Source organism: Myxocyprinus asiaticus, chromosome 23 (assembly GCF_019703515.2).
Source record: "Myxocyprinus asiaticus isolate MX2 ecotype Aquarium Trade chromosome 23, UBuf_Myxa_2, whole genome shotgun sequence".
Classification (NCBI taxonomy): domain Eukaryota; kingdom Metazoa; phylum Chordata; class Actinopteri; order Cypriniformes; family Catostomidae; genus Myxocyprinus; species Myxocyprinus asiaticus.
In genome coordinates, this window is record NC_059366.1 from 6,144,930 (window position 1) to 6,163,006 (window position 18,077).

Genomic DNA, 18,077 nt, shown 5'->3' on the forward strand with positions numbered 1-18,077 from the left:
TTCATCTTGGAGTGACGTCACGAATAGTAAGTTTACACGACGCACTTCCGCAAACTTCAACCGGACGATCTGTTGTTTTCGTTTTGTGCGGGAGGGGGGTTGAGCCCTACCGGCTCGAGTTTACAAATAATGTTTCTGTCCCTCTCCGTGTGTTTATATCTGCTTTAACCAAATGAATGCAGCGGGGGGGATGGCGTAGGACAGACGCAATAGTTTATCAGTCAGTCTGTTGGATTATTTCAGGGTTTGGAACAGAAATGGATACGCGGGTGTCGGAGCTGTTCGGGACCGTTTCCACACAGAAGTCCAGCTCTCAGGGAGCGAGTAATGGGGCTGGAGTGACTGCCAGCAGAAAATCAACCTCGAAAAATGGCAAAAAGTTTAAAAACCGGTCAGCCCGGTACCCCAAATCCAGCAATAACCCGCCTTATCTACCTCCAGAGGTGAGCCCGACTTCCTCATCTGCTGTTGCTTCAGTTTTTACTACACACAAATCTAGCCAATTACACTTGAGTCGTTGGCAAATAACGCGGATATATATATAAAAAAAAATTAAAAAAAATTAATGAACATTTATATGACTGTGTAAAGGAAAATTATTAGTTACTTTTCCTTTAAGTGTTTTAAAGAGCCCGTATTATGCTCATTTACAGGTTCATAATTTTATTTTGGGGGTCTACTAGAATAGGTTTACATGCTTTAATGTTCAAAAAACACATTATTTTTCTCATACTGTACATTGCTGCAGCACCTCTTTTCACCCTCTGTCTGAAACACTCTGTTGTAGCTCCTGTCTCTTTAAAGCCCCCCCTTTCCGAAAAGCCCAGTCTGCTCTGATTGGTCAGCTGCTCAGTCCGTTCTGATTGGTCAACCGCTTAGAGCGTGTGTCGGAAATGTAACGGCCTTTACCATAACTAGACCCTGTTCCAATATCCACACTTGCGGTCTTGGCCACTTAAGTGCACGTGCACGCGACAGGAAGTAAGTGTTCAAGACTGTCCCATGTCTAAAACATGCCAAAGCTAAGTGCACTTAACCCACACTAAATCCTCACTAGTGCGAATACCGCTTCGGAGCGGTTTTCAGGCTAAGAGTATCCCAGAGTGCATCACCATCTGGAGCGACACCTTGCCTACCCGAGCAATCGGTGTATTTTCGCCATGATGACGTCAAGGGAAGCTTTTCAACATAAGTTATTATAATCAGATGGTGAAACGTAAGTGAAGCACATATTTATTTTAGTATAAATGAATATATTCAACATTATGTAACGTGTTTTTTGGATGACTTAATAGCAGCACCATAATTACAAAATATTATTTATATGTATATTTATTTATATACCTCTTTATCACCTTATTTTGTTTGTTCTTGCCTAATACTGCTGGTGATTTTGGTCATTTATCTGCCAGTGTGGCATACAATATGCGGTCTAGTAAATGTTGTTTTAAAATTACAAATTTATAAACTACTACCACAGGTTTCTTTCTCATTTTTATGTATTTAGAATATAATTTTTAATGCTTTTTATTTGTTGTATGAAACCACATACTGTTACATTGTGTAAAGCAGTCTTTGGCCATCTTATACTGTATAAATGACAAGCCAAAGCATATAATTTAAATGTTTTGTATTAGTAGCTATTAATGGATCAAAAAGGTTTATAGAATAATTAAAAAAAAAAAAAATAAAAAAATTTGTATGCAGTGTATTGTGTAACAAAGTAGAAAGAAATTGCTTATATTTCATATTTTACAGAAGTTTTAAACATTTTATAATGTGCAAAGTATTGAAAATCAAAATGAGTAAAACTAATTTACTTTTACAATTATTTTCACATAATAAAACATTACAAAAATGTACTTACATATTTTCTACAGCTCAATACACTTACAACAACCAGTAGTGTATTAATAAATGAAAAGATGGGTACAATTTTCAGTTATTTATTATTTTAAGTAGGCTATAACAGTCACTGCTACCAAAAACAATCAGTCTTCAGCTAAGTGAAAATACTAAAACAGCTGTCACGACCATCTCCAACATCTTTAAATCTACGAGTGTCCCAACATGCAATCAAAAGTCATCCACACACTCGCAGTCCTCACATCTACTTGCACACTAGTGGCCAAACACCGGAAATATGTAAGACAAGCGGGTAAGTAGGCAAGACCAAAACCACAAGTGGGAGTATTGGGACAGGGCCTGAGTTTCAGCTTCCTGAGCAGCGCATTCCTGAGGGGCATAAAATTGATACTTTTATAGTTTATGTAGAAAGAACAATGGACAGGTAGAGAATCTTACTGTAAACTAAAGACAGCAAATGTAACGTGAGGTGGCAGGCCGTTGAATGTCATTCAGTTTGTTTATAAATGTGTTGTTACTATTTTATTGCATCAGAGTGAACTGGCGGCAATTTGATGCGTTGCAACAGCTGTGTTTGTAAACATCGGGAATAAAGGCGGGAAAGACATGATGATGAATAACCGATTCATTGTTTTTGGCCATTTGCTTGTCATTGGCGGAATATTTGCATCCAGTGGTTTTCTTGTTCATTTGATCTAAATTGATGTTTATAATGTAATAAAGGGGAATGGTTTGATCAAAACATAACATCATATTTGCCATTTCTTTTGAAGCGTTCAACTTTTTACATAGTGAAACATATATATGTGAAATCAGCTGTTACCAACAGTTATTAATGAGTTATTCATAAATATTATGTAATGTTTACAGATTAATAGTTTGTTTTTCTGATATGTATATATGAAATATATATAATATATATAAGTTTCATGACTGTATAACTATTTAAAAGCATTTCTATTATGAATTTTATTATGTAAACTAATAGGCTAATTGTTATTCATAAAATTTATTAAAACGGTTTTCCAAACTTTTTTCACTCTAGTTTACACACAGCAAGAACAAACAATTCTTTCGTTTTAATTTTAATTTTTATTTTTTATATGTTATTCAATTATATGATCGGGCTATTCATTTGTCATTCGGTTTGCTTATCGGATACACAGTTTTATAAAAACACATCGAGTAAAAGAGAGAGTTCACCCAAAAATGAAAATTCTCTCATTATTTACACACCCTCATGCCATCCCAGATGTGTATGACTTTTGAATAGTGACCAAAACTTTAAAGGTCCAAAAAGCACATAAAGGAAATATAAAAGTAATCCATACGACTCCAGTGGTTAAAGCTATTTTCAGAAGCGATATGATACAGTAGGTGTGGGGGAGAAACAGATCAATAACTAAGTCCTTTTTTACTATAAATATTCCTCCCTGCACAGTAGGTGGCGATATGCATGAAGAATGTGAATCGCCAAAAACAAAAGAAGAATGTGAAAGTGGAGATTATAGTAAAAAAGGACTTAAATATTGATCTGTTTCTCACCCACACCTACTGTATCGTATCACTTCTGATGAGATAAATTAAAACACTGGAGTCATGTGGATTACTTTTATGTTTCCTTCATGTGATTTTTAGAGCTACAACAGTCTGGTCACCATTCACTTGCATTGTTTGGAACCTACAGAGCTGAGATATTGTTCTAAAAATCTTAATTTATGTTCTGCAGAAGAAAGAAAGTCATACACATCTGGGATGGTATGAGGGTGAGAAAATGATGAGAGAATTTTCATTTTTGGGTGAACTATCCCTTTAAGTTGGTTAATTAACCACATTAAGTTGGTTATAACAAAAGTCCAAGCTGAAGGCTTTTGCCAGTCTTTGAGGCATCTAAGGAAGCCCCCTTTTTGTTTGTCAGTTGAGATATCATATGTTGGACATGTATAGGCAAGATATACCATATATAAGCAGATACTATTTTTAATGGCCCATCAAATTCATTGACTTTGCTTTAAACTGTGTCAACTCAACATTTTTCTCTTCTGATGTAGGCTAAAGTCTTTGTGCGTTTGAATACTGAACCGTGTGACTTTTGAACTCTATTCAGGAACAACTCCTGTCTTTTGTTGCAGGTTGAAGAGGGAAACATTGAGTACAAGGTAATCTCTACACAAGCCAACTTCTCCAAACATAATCTCCACATATTTTGTTGGACACAACAGTGCTGTTCACATTTTCTCATGAATATTTGTAGAATGAATAATATATAATATTTTCTGTTATCTTGGCCACAGCTCTCAAAGAGTCACCTCTGTAACTGTATGCAACTGTAGATTAGCAGAGCTTTTTATACTCCACAGCTGTTGCCCTTTTAGCTGCAAGTAAACAAAACAGCATTGATTTCATGCCTTAGATTACCCTACAATTATCATTACAATACACGTGAACTGAAGCTTACAGACTTAAAGGGATAGTTCACCCAAAAATGAAAATCTCATAATTTACTCACCCTCATGCCATCCCAGATGTGTATGACTTTCTTTCTTCTGCAGAACACAAATGAAGATTTTTAGAAGAATATTTCAGCTCTGCAGGTCCTCACAATGCAAGTGAATGTTGACCAAATATTTAAAGCTCCAAAAGGCACATAAAGGCAGCATAAAAGTTATATGATATGATAAGTGTGGGTAAGAAACAGATAAATATTTAAATCCTTTTTACTATAAATTCTCCCCCCTGCCCAGTAGGTGGCAATATGTACGAAGAATGTGAATTGCCAAAAACAAAAGAAGAAGAACTCTTAAGGAGAGCTGTTTGAAAGTGAAGATTTATAGTAAAAATGGACTTAAATATTGATCTGTTTCTCACCCATCATATCACTTCTGAAGACATGGATTAACCACTGGAGTCTTATGGATTACTTTTATGCTGCCTTTATGTTCTGGTCACCATTCACTTGTATGGACCTACAGAGGTGAAATATTCTTCTAAAAATCTTTGTTTGTATTCTGCTGAAAAAGAAAGTCAAACACATTTGGGATGGCATGAGGGTCAGTAAATAATGAGAGAATGTTCATTTTGGGTGAACTATCCCTTTAATTCTGTCCTTGTTTACTCACCCTCATGTCATTCAAACTTACATGCTGTTATATTCTCTGTGGAACGCAAAAGGACAGTTCACTGTGGCCACGTTAAGTTCCAAAAAAGGAAAGAAAAATAAAAAACACCATAAGAGTAGTCCATTCAATGTATGCACTATATTCCAAGTCTTCTGAAGCCATACAGTATTTTTGTGTGAGGAACATACCAAAATGTATGGCATTATTCATGGACTCTTATGGTCTTATTGACTCTTCGGTGACTATGGATTGTCGTCAAATGGAAAAGAGTTGCATGAATTCCTTTTGTGTTCCATAGGTGGAAAAAATGACAGCATATGGGTTTGTAATGACATAAGGGTGAGTAAATAATGACTGTTGTGTTTACTGCCAATGCCCAGGTTTCAACTAAACACTCCCATTTGTAAATCTGTCGCGCTGTTTATTATTTGTAGCATTGCCTCTGTGTTTTTTTTAACATAGCTGAAGCTGGTAAACCCTACACAGTACCGCTTTGAGCACCTGGCCACACAGATGAAGTGGAGGTTACAGGAGGGCCGAGGGGAGGCAGTGTATCAGATCGGTGTGGAGGACAACGGGCTGCTGGTGGGCCTGTCAGAGGACGATATGAGAGCTTCACTCAAAACACTCCACAGGATGGCTGAGAAGTATGAGCAGAAACACACAAACACACTGCCCTCAGCCTGAATGCCCTCTATTACATACATAGTTCATTCTGGATGTGAATATAAACATGTAAAATTATCAGTTGTATCCCATAAATATATCAAAACCTTACTTAATATTTGGATGAATCTCACAAATCCTGTCAAGAACATACCTGGGTAAGATTTACCCATTTAGATGTTGTTATGTCTGTTTTTTTTATGTATACACAATAGGATGAGTGTAATGTGGTTATTGATTGTGTTCAGGGTGGGTGCTGACATCACAGTTCTCAGGGAGAGGGAGGTGGATTATGACTCTGACGAACCGCACAGAATAGCTGAAGTCCTCATCAGGAAAGTGCCAGATGATCAGCAGGTGAATGTTTGATATACCGAGTATGTTATTTGTGTCACATGCATCTTATGTATTTGATTGTCTTATGCCTTTATTTGATTCCTCGACAGTTCCTGGACCTGCGTGTAGCTGTGTTGGGTAACGTGGACTCAGGGAAGTCCACTCTGCTTGGTGTTCTTACTCAGGGAGAGCTGGACAATGGCAGAGGACGGGCACAACTCAACCTCTTTAGACACCTGCATGAAATCCAGACAGGAAGAACCTCCAGCATCAGCATTGAGATATTGGGCTTTGACAGCAAAGGAGAGGTGAGGCTTTGGGAAACCTGTTTAGAAACACTTGTTTATTTTTTGGTGCCTCTAGTGACAAGAATAGCATCAAGAGCAAAGTCCCTTTCAAGGCTAAATAGTCTCTGATCTTGAGCATCACATGCAGTCTGTAGCAGATGACAGAGAGCAGAGCACGCATTAACCTTGAAGCGTGCAACATATGCAGACTATATAGTTATAGAATTAAATAGCAGCCTTTTGTGGTTTTATAAGCACATAAGGCCATATAGCGAACTGCTTATCCGGAAGTGAGAAGACATCAAAAACATACAAACTAAAAGCGCTTCATTCGATTTTCTGTCAAAATAAAAGCTCCGTTTAACTAGACACGTGAAATAAATAAAAAAAATAATTTAAAAAAAAATGACAGAAATAGTGTATATCACCACAATATAATAAAATGTAATATTCATAGTAGTAGTAGTGGTAATAATAAATCAATAGTAAGTACATTATATTTAAGCAATATCTCACAAGCAAGATTGTGTTGTTTTACAGAATAAAAGTTTTCATTAATACTGCTGTGCAGCACTGTATTTGACAAAAAATAACTCCAATGTTGAATGATGAATTGTGCTGTGAGGATCTGTATAAAAGCACTTCATTTTATACAAATAATGTGATGGTTTGATGAAAAGTAATTCTTCTGTTTTCATTTGATTAAAGTTATAAGAATTGATTTAATTTGACAGATTTTGATAATAAAATGTAATTAAACTTTAAAACACGGAATTCAGAAAAAATAAAACAGAAATCAGAATTTTGGAAGAAATAAAACAAAGTTTGGGAAGAAATAAAACTGATTTCATAGGGCCCTATATAGTAGATGTATGGGTGTTTCTTCAACTTCAAGCACTTTTGGCATCACGGATTTCTAGAAAGTAAAGTCACATTAAACCATTTTGCACACTCTCAATAATTGTTTTAAATTTGTCTACTAAGAGTGCGTGTGCATGCATCACAGGAGATTTATGTCATTTTTGACATTTTTAAAGTTTTTGCAAAAAAAAAAAAAAAATATCAGACTCCTTTGTCTTCCTAATTTCATATCTAACATTTTATGTATCTTAAATACACACATTTACATGACATTTTCACACTTTTTGCTTAATTTGGCAAAATTACAACTTGGAAATGACGCCCAATAAAAATATTCTGCTGACAAGTGATAATTGACTTTGTTTTCTTCAAACATCACTTTCATCTTATATTTAATCTCAAGCATGCTCTTTACTGACACTTTTGTTGACTTGGTAAACATGTACACTAACTTTGTAAAAAATGTTATTATTGGCAAAATTGTTTGGTGTGGTGGAAATGACACCACAACTGTGGGTCTAATCCAGTGTATAATCCAGTGAATTAAATTCTTAACAAATGAAAAGTACTTAATCTCATTAGATTATTTTCTCTTTTTATTTGGAATTTAGAAGTCTGCATTCATGCAAAAACAGCTTCACAACATGTAACACTTGAGCTGAAAAACAGTAAAACAAATTTTATAAACGCATAGTTCCGACTTGTTCTAGCCATGATCATCTTTAACCTTTGGCTTCTGATCATATCATAGGTGGTGAACTACAGTGAGTCCCGAACAGCAGAGGAGATCTGTGAGAGTGCCTCAAAAATGATCACCTTCATTGACCTGGCTGGCCACCACAAATACCTGAAGACCACCATCTTTGGCTTAACCAGCTACTGTCCAGACTTTGCCATGCTTGTCGTCAGTGCAAACACTGGCATCGGTAAGCCCTGTGCATTCACAGCATGTTTGAGATTGCATAACAGTTTATGCTTTTAGACAGCATTTGCCTGCAGTTGCTTTAAACTTTTATCTTTAGATTAAAGAGTGCCATGAAGCATGCTCTGATAAAAGTGACACAAATAAACCTTGTACTGTTTGGACACGTCAGTCATTTTTTGGCATGGTGCAGTAAATCAGATGGTCTCTTGGTTACTCAAGAAGAGTCCACCATGTGATCTTATGTAATGTGGAACGTCATTTTTAAGTGTCGCCCCATTCCTTATGTCTTCCACATCCCAAAATACCCCAGGGCTACTCCGGTGAGCGTCAGTGATTGGGCCAAATGGGGTCTTGAAGGAAAGTACTCAGAAACCTGAGCCATGTCAGTCAAGTTTTGACTGCAAGACAGAACTGAACTTTGTGATCAGACAGAACTGAGGATGGAGGCTTTAATGGGTGGAAACTCATAGACTAGACTCATGTCTATTTACATTTGTATTTTTTCTTTTATTCATTTGGCAAATGCTTTTATTCAAAGCTGTTTACAGTGCATTCAAGATATACACATTCCCTGTGAATTGAACCGATGACCTTGGTGTTGCTAGCAATGTGCTCTACCAATATAGAAAATCTTGAACTTGTATTTCTACTCCATATACACATGTACAGTGTGGTCCCATCCCTCTACAGACACGTTGGAAAAAGAATCGCCATTGCCTAGTAAATATTAGTTTTTACTCACCAGACTTTTGACAACATGTACTGTAAGCGTAATGCAACTGAAAACTAAAAAAAAGATATAAGAAAACCGAGAAGGTGGCATCTTCATATATACACATATACACACACACTGGCGGCCAAAAGTTTGGAAAATGTACAGATTTTGCTGTTTCGGAAGGAAATTGGTACTTTAATTCACCAAAGTGGCATTCAACTGATCATAAAGTATAGTAAGGACATTACTGATGTAAAAAAAACAGCACCGTCACTATTTGAAAAAAGTCATTTTTGATCAAATCTAGACAGGCCCCATTTCCAGCAGCCATCACTCCAACACCTTATCCTTGAGTAATCATGCTAAATTGATCATTTGGTACTAGAAAATCACTTGCTATTATATCAAACACAGCTGAAAGTTATTTGGTTCATTAAATGAAGCTTAACATTGTCTTTGTGTTTGTTTTTGAGTTGCCACAGTATGCAATAGACTGACATGTCTTAAGGTCAGTATTAGGTAAAAAATGGCAAAAAAAGAAACAGCTTTCTCTATAAACTCGTCAGTCAATCATTGTTTTGAGGAATGAAGGTTATACAATGCTTGAAATTGCTAAAAAACTGAAGATTTCATACAAAGGTGTACACTACAGTCTTCAAAGACAAAGGACAACTGGCTCTAACAAGGACAGAAAGAGATGTGGAAGGCCAGATGTACAACTAAACAAGAGGATAAGTACATCAGAGTCTCTAGTTTGAGAAATAGACACCTCACATGTCCTCAGCTGACAGCTTCATTGAATTCTACCCGCTCAACACCAGTTTCATGTACAACAGTAAAGAGAAGACTCAGGGGTGCAGGCCTTATGGGATGAATTGCAAAGAAAAAGCCACTTTTGAAACAGAAAATCAAAAAGAAAAGTTTAGAGTGGGCAATGAAACACAGACATTGGACAACAGCTAATTGGAAAAGAGTGTCATGGATCTTAACCCCATTGAGATTTTGTGGGATCAGCTAGACTGTAAGGTGCATGAGAAGTGTCCGACAAGACAGACAAATCTATGGCAAGTGCTACAGGAAGTGTGGGGTGAAATATCACCTGAGTATCTGGACAAACTGACAGCTAGAATGCCAAGGATCTGCAAAGCTGGCATTGCTGCACGTGGAGGATTTTGTGATGAGAACTCTTTAAAGTAGTTTAATAAATTCTGAACATTGTTTTTCAAACTGTAATAGTAATTTTTCACGTTATTAATGTCCTGACTATACATTGTGATCAGTTGAATGCCACTTTGGTGAATAAAAGTACCAATTTCTTTCCATAAGAGCAAAATCTGTACATTATTCCAAACTTTTGGCTGCCAGTGTGTATATATATATATATATATATATATATATATTTAGAAATAGAGAAGCTGATAATTTTGCAGTGGTCTCTTAATTTTTTTCTAGAGCTGTATATTCTGTATATACACCAATCAGTGTGAAAATCCCAGGAGATCAGCAGTTACAGAAATACTCAAACCAGTCCATCTGGCACCAACAATCATGCCACGGTTCCCCATTCTGATGGTTGATGTGAACATTAGCTGAAGCTCCTGACCTGTATCTGCATGATTTTATGCACTGCACTGCTGCCACACGATTGGCTGTCTGAATTAGATATTCGCTTTGATGATGGTTGGTGCCAGATGGGCTGGTTTGAGTATTTCTGTAACTGCTGATTTCCTGGGATTTTCATGCACAACAATCTCTAGAATTTACTCAGAATGGTGCCAAAAACAAAAAAACATCCAGAGAGCGCCAGTTCTGCGGATGGAAATGCCTTGTTGATGAGACTTTAACAGAGAATGACCAGACTGGTTTGAAATGACAAAGTCTACAGTAACTCAGATAACTGCTCTTTACAATTGTGGTGAGAAGAATATCATCTCAGAATGCTGTTCTGAGATGCGGGTTGGCACTGTTTTGGCAACACGAGGGGGACCTACACAATATTAGGCAGGTGGTTTTAATGTTGTGGCTGATCGGTGTATATATACACAGCTCTGGAAAAAATGAAGAGACCACTGCAAAATTATCAGTTTCTCTGGATTTACTATTTATAGGTATGTGTTTGAGTAAAATGAAAATTTTTGTTCTATTCTATAAACTACTGACAACATTTCTCCCAAATTCCAAATAAAAATATTGTCATTTAGACCATTTATTTGCAGAAAATGACAACTGGTCAAAATTTATAAAAAAGATGCCGTGTTTTCAGACCTCGAATAATGCAAAGAAACAAGTTCATATTCATTTTTAAACAACACAATACTAATGTTTTAACTTAGGAAGAGTTCAGAAATCAATATTTGGTGGAATAACCCTGATTTTCAATAACAGCTTCCATGCGTTTTGGCATGCTCTCCACCAGTCTTTCACATTGCTGTTGGGTGACTTTATGCCACTCTTGGCACAAAAATTCAAGCAGCTCAGCTTTGTTTGATGGTTTGTGGCCATCCATCTTCCTCTTGATCACATTCCAGAGGTTTTCAATGGGGTTCAGGTCTGGAGATTGGGCTGGCCATGACAGGGTCTTGATCCGGTGGTTCTCCATCCACACCTTGATTGACCTGGCTGTGTGGCATGGAGCAATGTCCTGCTGGAAAAACCAATCCTCAGAGTTGGGTAACATTGTCAGAGCAGAAGAAAGAAGCAAGTTTTCTTCCATGATAACCTTGTACGTGGCTTGATTCGTGCATCCTTTACAAAGACGAATCTGCCCGATTCCAGCCTTGCTGAAGCACCGCCAGATCATATAACAAGTGCTAAATTGGTACTATCTCTTTAAGAGAACGGCTGTTTTACGAACAAGTGTTTACAGTTGAATGAGCGCAGCGCACATTAACAAGAGAGAAGTTGCACGGAGGTTTTTTCCTTCATTCGTGCAATGTATGATTAGAAATAATGTTTCTTTTTATCTTTTTAATCACCAGTGGCTGTAAATAACAGAAAGGATATTAAAAGAGACATGAAATGAAAATGGGGAGGACTCGTCTTTGGATACAAAATACACAGAACAAAGCAAAAAGAAACTTTTACTTGCATAATGTGTATGACTTGCTTGTAGAAATATTTATTGTACACATTCTCAAATTCAAATAAGCTCTTGAGTTCTTGTAACACTTATCTTCTAACAGACGTCCAACAGGAGTGTTACTGGTCTGTAGCTATGCTTTAAAACGGGGAATGTTGTGAAAACAGTCCTGGGAAGAGTTTAACCAGAGTCAGAGTAGACATTGCATTTAACAATGTCAGTGCCATTTAATGGCTGAACTGAAGCGATGGTGACAGCGTGATCATGACAGATCCGGACCCACTGCAGCCAAATAAGGTCGATTTACTTCAGGGTGCGCACTCATGAGACACAACACACTGTAAAAGACGAGTCTGAATCCAGCTTCCTAATCGCCGGCTTATGTCTATATTTCTGCCTTGTTCACCATTGCACACAAGTCACACACAGAATATACATGAAAACTATCATTTTAGAAATGTGAAACTCTAGTAATGTACTTAAAAGTAATTAAATCAAGAGGCAGTAACTGTACTAGTTTAGTTTTTTGCTATTTTGTTGATTTCATGCTAAACAAGTGCTGACACATCTACATCTCTGTGCATCTTTATGTTGTGCTCCTGACCCTTATGCTGAGCTGTCACTAAGTTGTTTCTGTTGGGACAGTAGTGTGTCATGTAGTGGAGAAGATATTTAGGCGAGTGGGTCATGCACGTCTTTCAAGGAGAGCACGATGCCCTGCCTGCAACTTGACACCAGCGCTCTAAATTATGCAACAGTAGGTTGAGAAGTTGATAAACAATGTCTACTGCACCCCTCTGAGGCCACAAATTCAATGCTTTGGCTTTTCCCATACACAAATCCATGCAAACACAAACACAGCCAGTCTCCTCCAATCATTAACCTCAAATGAAGGGTGGACAGATTTACTGCACTGCCACACAGGCAGATCTCACCTAGTGTGCTTATTTTCATGGATGTCTGAATCAGCTGATGTTGGCAGTATGGGAGTTTCAAGAATGCATGTCAACACAGAAAAGCTCAACGCCTTTGGCTGTCAAATGATCTGCTTTAGCTTACCAGACACCTACAAAAGTAAACCTCGGTCACATTCTGATGAGTGCGGCAACTGCGGCCCCAATTAGAATTGCAAAAATAATGACCAACAAGTTTCAAACTCTCCTTCCGTCTCCTGTGGCTATGATAATTCATTAATTTTTGATTATTTCTTCAGTGAATTTGATTTTTGTTAAGTCATTTTTATTTGTATAATTTCTTTCACAACACACTTCATTTCAAAGCAGCTTTACAGAAAATCATGCATTAACAGAAAATGAACCTGTAATATCTATAAAGTTTTTGAGTCATCTTTGTGTAGTTTGATTAAATATGATTGTAAATTGTGTATAAAAATAAATGATTAAATAATTAAATCATAATTGTATTTAGAACCTGAAGGCTCTGAAGGCGACTGTGACAAGGAACACAAAACTCCATAAGATGTCGGTTAATGGAGAAAAATAACATTGGGAGAAACCAGGCTTACTGTGGGGGCCAATTCCCTTCTGGCTAAACAGCATGAATATAATTCCAGTATTAGTTATTTATGTGCAGTGCAGGTCATGGTTTAAAATGAGTAAACTAAGTAAGTGTTAAGGGCCAGTATTTAAACAAACATTTTGTATGAACTGTAAGATTAATGACTAATGTCTATGTATTCTATTTTAAGAGTGTAGTCCATCATTAGACCGAGGTGATGCAGGCAGAGATCAGTGAGATGCATTGCAGTTCAACCGTCAGGTCATTTAGGTGAGGTTCGGTGAGGTCCATCCTAAGTCCAAGGTTCAGGCAATGGCATATGAAGTATTTGATGTCTTACAGTTGGAGTTGGCATCAGTTCATCCTCTGAAGTACATTGTAATAGACTGAAGTTATGTCTGGCTGGCACCGGCTGCATTTAGTCATCATAACTCAGAGACACATAGCAGTGGAGTCTGACACCAAGCAGTAACTGAGGTGTTTTTTTCCCTGTATTTTATTAAAAGAAATTAAGCCATTGCACATTATACAGTACATAGTATTCAAAAGGTTTAAAATGAAAATGTTACATTGTATTGGAATACAGATTTATTTTGTATTTATTTTTTGACTGTCCACAGTTTAGAAGTGGCTGGACAATTTAAACTACTAGATTATAAACGAGAATAAAAATTGTTTTTTTTAAAAACACAATGTAAGTGTTAACATTTATACATCATAAAATAACCAGCCCACATTAAACTTGAAAGAAGAAAATTTAGAACCTTTAGAATGCAAAATGGATGTCACTGAACTTGCTTTGGCGACACAAAATTTCGCTTGAGCGGCCGCCAATGAACAACTAATCTCGCACACCTGAAAAATAATTGATAGGTGCGTAGGACACAAGCTGTAGCAAAGTCAATAAAAAATTAAAAATCTCACACATTATCTTAGCTTGCAAGGAGTATTACAAAATTTATTTATGGCAACGTTTCGGTCACACAACCTTCATCAGGTATTTACTTGCAAGCTAAGATAGTGTGCGGGATTTTTTCTTTTTTATTGACTTTGCTTGAGAAGCTGAAAAATCTCTTCAAGTCTCATGTGAAGCCGCCCCACCTTCCTCTTCCATTTCTCCAACAGAAAGTGTACCGGTTAGTACATGTGTGAACAGAATGTGGTGCACATTTCTTGCCATGCGGTGGCAATTTTGCGTGACTGTGATAGAGACGATGATCAAAAATGTATACCGGTAGTCAAATTTCTACCGGTTTATCGTGTCTACAGGTATATGGCCCACCCCTAGTGCTGGATGACTATGTTTGTGTTTTTTCCACTTCAACTGGTTTCAGCCATTTTTCAAACAAGTTTTATCATGCAAACATATTTTTCACTACTTTAGTGACATCACTGACGGAACTTCTTTGTGCGCAGAGCATATATCCAACTAAATGTTAACAAAATTAGTTGTTGATTATTTACATTATTTTTTTTTATTCTTATTTTCTTTTTATCGATTAGATGTGGCAGCACTATAAGTGCGATTACCCAAAGATGATGTTTAATAAAATGTTAAAATGTATGACGTAGCAAACTTAGATGACGATGTGGTGTCACTTCCACCTGGGCTTGGGCAAACTATCTCAGGAACATCTATTCATGTACACTGGCCTTGTTCGCTGTCTTTGTTTACATGTGGCTGCAATGTTTGCATGCACATTATGCTCTGCAGTTGGAGGGCTCCTTCACACCCACACTCAGCACCTTCCTTCAGTCTACAAACATGAAAGAACGTCTCTCGCCCATTTTTGCAATTCTTGGCACCATTTTTAAATTAATAAAAACAGTGAGTAGGGAGATGTGGGTATTTTTTATTTTATTTTCTAATTATTCTTGTCTCCTGCTACCCAATACCTTGCTCTCCTTTCTCAACAAACAAGAAAGAATGGTTTCGTGCCTGTTTCTACGCTTATTTGTGCTAATTTGCAAAGGAAAAAAATTATAAAAACAGCTGAAAATAATGAAGACAGCAGGTAGGGAGATGTGGGTGATATTTTATTTTCTAATTATTTTTTGTCATTTGCTTCCTAATACATTGCCCTTCTCTTGCGCTCTCCCTATATTTCATTGTTTTTGGTTCACAACGTTCTCTCACTCGTCGGGACAGTGCTCACATCTGATGACAAGACGTGTAGATATTAAGCTGTTTTGAAAACTATCGTAGCATCTGGGACTAGTCTCAGCATGTCGCAGGACTGCATACTATAAGACAGTTTGTCGTGAGATCTAAGACTCCTCATCGCAGACCAGTCGCCGACTCAAAACATCAAAGAAGTCGAGCTTGAGTTGTGTAGTGTCCACTAGGCATTAGTAGTCACAAAATATCTAAAGGAGTTTCTGTTTAGTGCAAAATCTTCTTTGCTTATTGGAAGGTCTATACAAAGTTAGTCTCACATAGTCAGTCTTTTGACTATCTTCATATAGTCTGGTCCATTTTGCAGCTTATTTTGGCCAAGAACCACCCACTTAGACAGGAAGAGACCATCGGACTGACATTTAAAGCGATGAGCAAGAGTTTGTTTTGTTTTATGTGCCGTTTAGTGGTGGGTAAATCCAAAATCACATAATAGGCACATGGCATGGAAAAACTCAAATAATGAAACCGTCTCCAAAAATGTTTGTACAACAAAAAAAAAAAAAACAACAACAACAAAAAAACACCAAAGAAATGACCAGGAAATGTGTGTAGACTTTGTGAATACACTGTGTAACAAATGTTTTTTTTTTTTTTTTCCTGGGTAGTAAGTGTTATTTCTTAATTGCTTATGCCTCAAAAGTATAGAAAATTGCTATTATTCCCCACAAACTTTGCTTTTGTGACCAGGACAGTGATATTTTGAAATTTACCTATTTCCAATGAGAAAACGGGTGAATTTGTGTCTTTTCGTTCACATAAAGTCAGAAAAAAACAACATATGAATCCAAATCAACATGTAATATTCAAAGCCGTGCTGGTCCATAATGGTAACAGTACCCGTCTCTTCCCCTGGCTCACTCGGTGCACTTCAAAGAGGATTACAACAGCATCAAAACCATGTGGATGCCTTGAAGTATGATGAGTATGGCTGGGAGGTCATTGGAGACTTCAAAATGGTGGCATTCCTGATGGGTCTCCAAGGCGGTTTTACCAAGTTTCCCTGCTATCTTTGCCTTTGGGACAGCAGGGACACTAAGGCGCACTACCACAGGCGGGACTGGCCACAGTGGACCGAGTTCTCTGTGGGGAGGAACAACATCAAGTGGGAGCCACTGGTGGACCCCCGGAAGGTGCTGATGCCACCACTGCACATCAAATTGGGCCTTATGAAACAATTTGTCAGAGCTCTAGATAAGGAGTCGGCTGCCTTTAAGTACCTTCAAGACTTCTTCCCTAAGCTGTCTGAGGCAAAGATCAAAGCCGCTGTCTTTGTCGGACCACAGAAAAACAAGGATTTTGGATTATATGTTGTTTTTTCTTATTTTGTGAACGAAAAAACCGCCCGTTTTCTTATTGGAAATAGGTAAATTTCAAAATATCACTGTCCTGGTCACAAAAGCAAAGTTTGTGGGGAATAATAGCCATTTTCTATACTTTTGAGGCATAAGCAATTAGGAAATAACACTTACTACCCAGGAACAAAAATTTTGTTACATAGTGATATCAATGAATATCTTTCATCGGCGCGATTTGATGCCATGAAAACTTTGGCAAATCCAGTGACTGGTTCTTCCTCAGAAACACTCATTGTAACATCCTGGTACCTTCCAGTCTAAAGGCTAAAGTAGACTTCGGTTTTCTGTGGGCCGGTATGTGTCACGGTCTGTGCAGGTGACGTAAATTTCGTCATCCTCACTGTATGCGAAGACTGTCCGAATCTACAGAGGTTCTTAAGAGTATCATAAAGCAGTCGTAATGCATGACTGTACAGGCTTTCGGTCAAAAGAGTATACTTTAAAAGGCTAGAGTGCCTGACTGATGCAAGACATACCTGCACACGGAAAAACTAAGTATACCCTAGCCTTCAGACTAATATAAAGTATGCAACCTTATAAGACTGACCAGGTCAGAGTTCAATATGCACTTGACCCCAGTTCCTGACGATGTCTTTTGAGTAACTATTTGCTACCTGTTTCTCCTCCTAAATAAAACAGTGTTATTGAGTATTCTGTCTCTCTTTTTCTAGCGGGTACGACACGGGAGCACTTGGGTCTGGCCATGGCATTGAAGGTGCCCATCTACATTGTGGTGAGTAAGGTGGACCTTTGCACTAAGGGCACAGTGGAGCGCACTGTCCGACAGCTGGAGCGCATCCTCAAACAGCCTGGCTGCAACAAAGTGCCCATGCTAGTGTCCACTACAGATGATGCCGTCACTGCTGCCCAGAAGTTCGCCCAGTCGCCCAGGTACATCCAAAGAGCTAGACATTCACTCTATTCCAAAACTCAGTGAGCTGCCTCTGTAGGCAGCATTGTAAGGCATGATGGGGCACTTCAGATGCAATGGCTTTTCTAAAAGGCAGGCAGTCCTAAAATGCATTGCTTCAAGTTCGATTACAAAATCCACCCAAGTTGGCGGATGAAGAAAAAATTCAAAACCGGAAAATATCAATTAAAATAATTTCATTTCATTACAAGTAGAAATATATTATTTTATCCAATATTTGTGTATGTATGTATTTGTATG

The 18,077-nt window shown here is 37.6% G+C and overlaps 1 protein-coding gene across 2 annotated transcripts in view; it reads left to right on the forward strand.

Annotated features, from left to right (window-relative positions):
* Window positions 1–52: 52 nt before the first annotated feature.
* Window positions 53–18,077, forward strand: part of LOC127413929 (GTP-binding protein 2-like) — a 26,998-nt gene continuing 8,973 nt past the window's right edge. Inside the window, exons 1-7 of one of the 2 annotated variants that reach the window (XM_051651508.1) lie at window positions 53–443; window positions 3,974–4,025; window positions 5,448–5,632; window positions 5,900–6,008; window positions 6,098–6,295; window positions 7,887–8,061; window positions 17,578–17,797. In XM_051651508.1, coding sequence (XP_051507468.1) covers window positions 370–443; window positions 3,974–4,025; window positions 5,448–5,632; window positions 5,900–6,008; window positions 6,098–6,295; window positions 7,887–8,061; window positions 17,578–17,797 — 1,013 coding nt within the window. In that variant the 5' untranslated portion in view covers window positions 53–369. The remainder of the gene's footprint in view (window positions 444–3,973; window positions 4,026–5,447; window positions 5,633–5,899; window positions 6,009–6,097; window positions 6,296–7,886; window positions 8,062–17,577; window positions 17,798–18,077) is intronic. The other variant, XM_051651507.1, reaches the window with a different exon arrangement.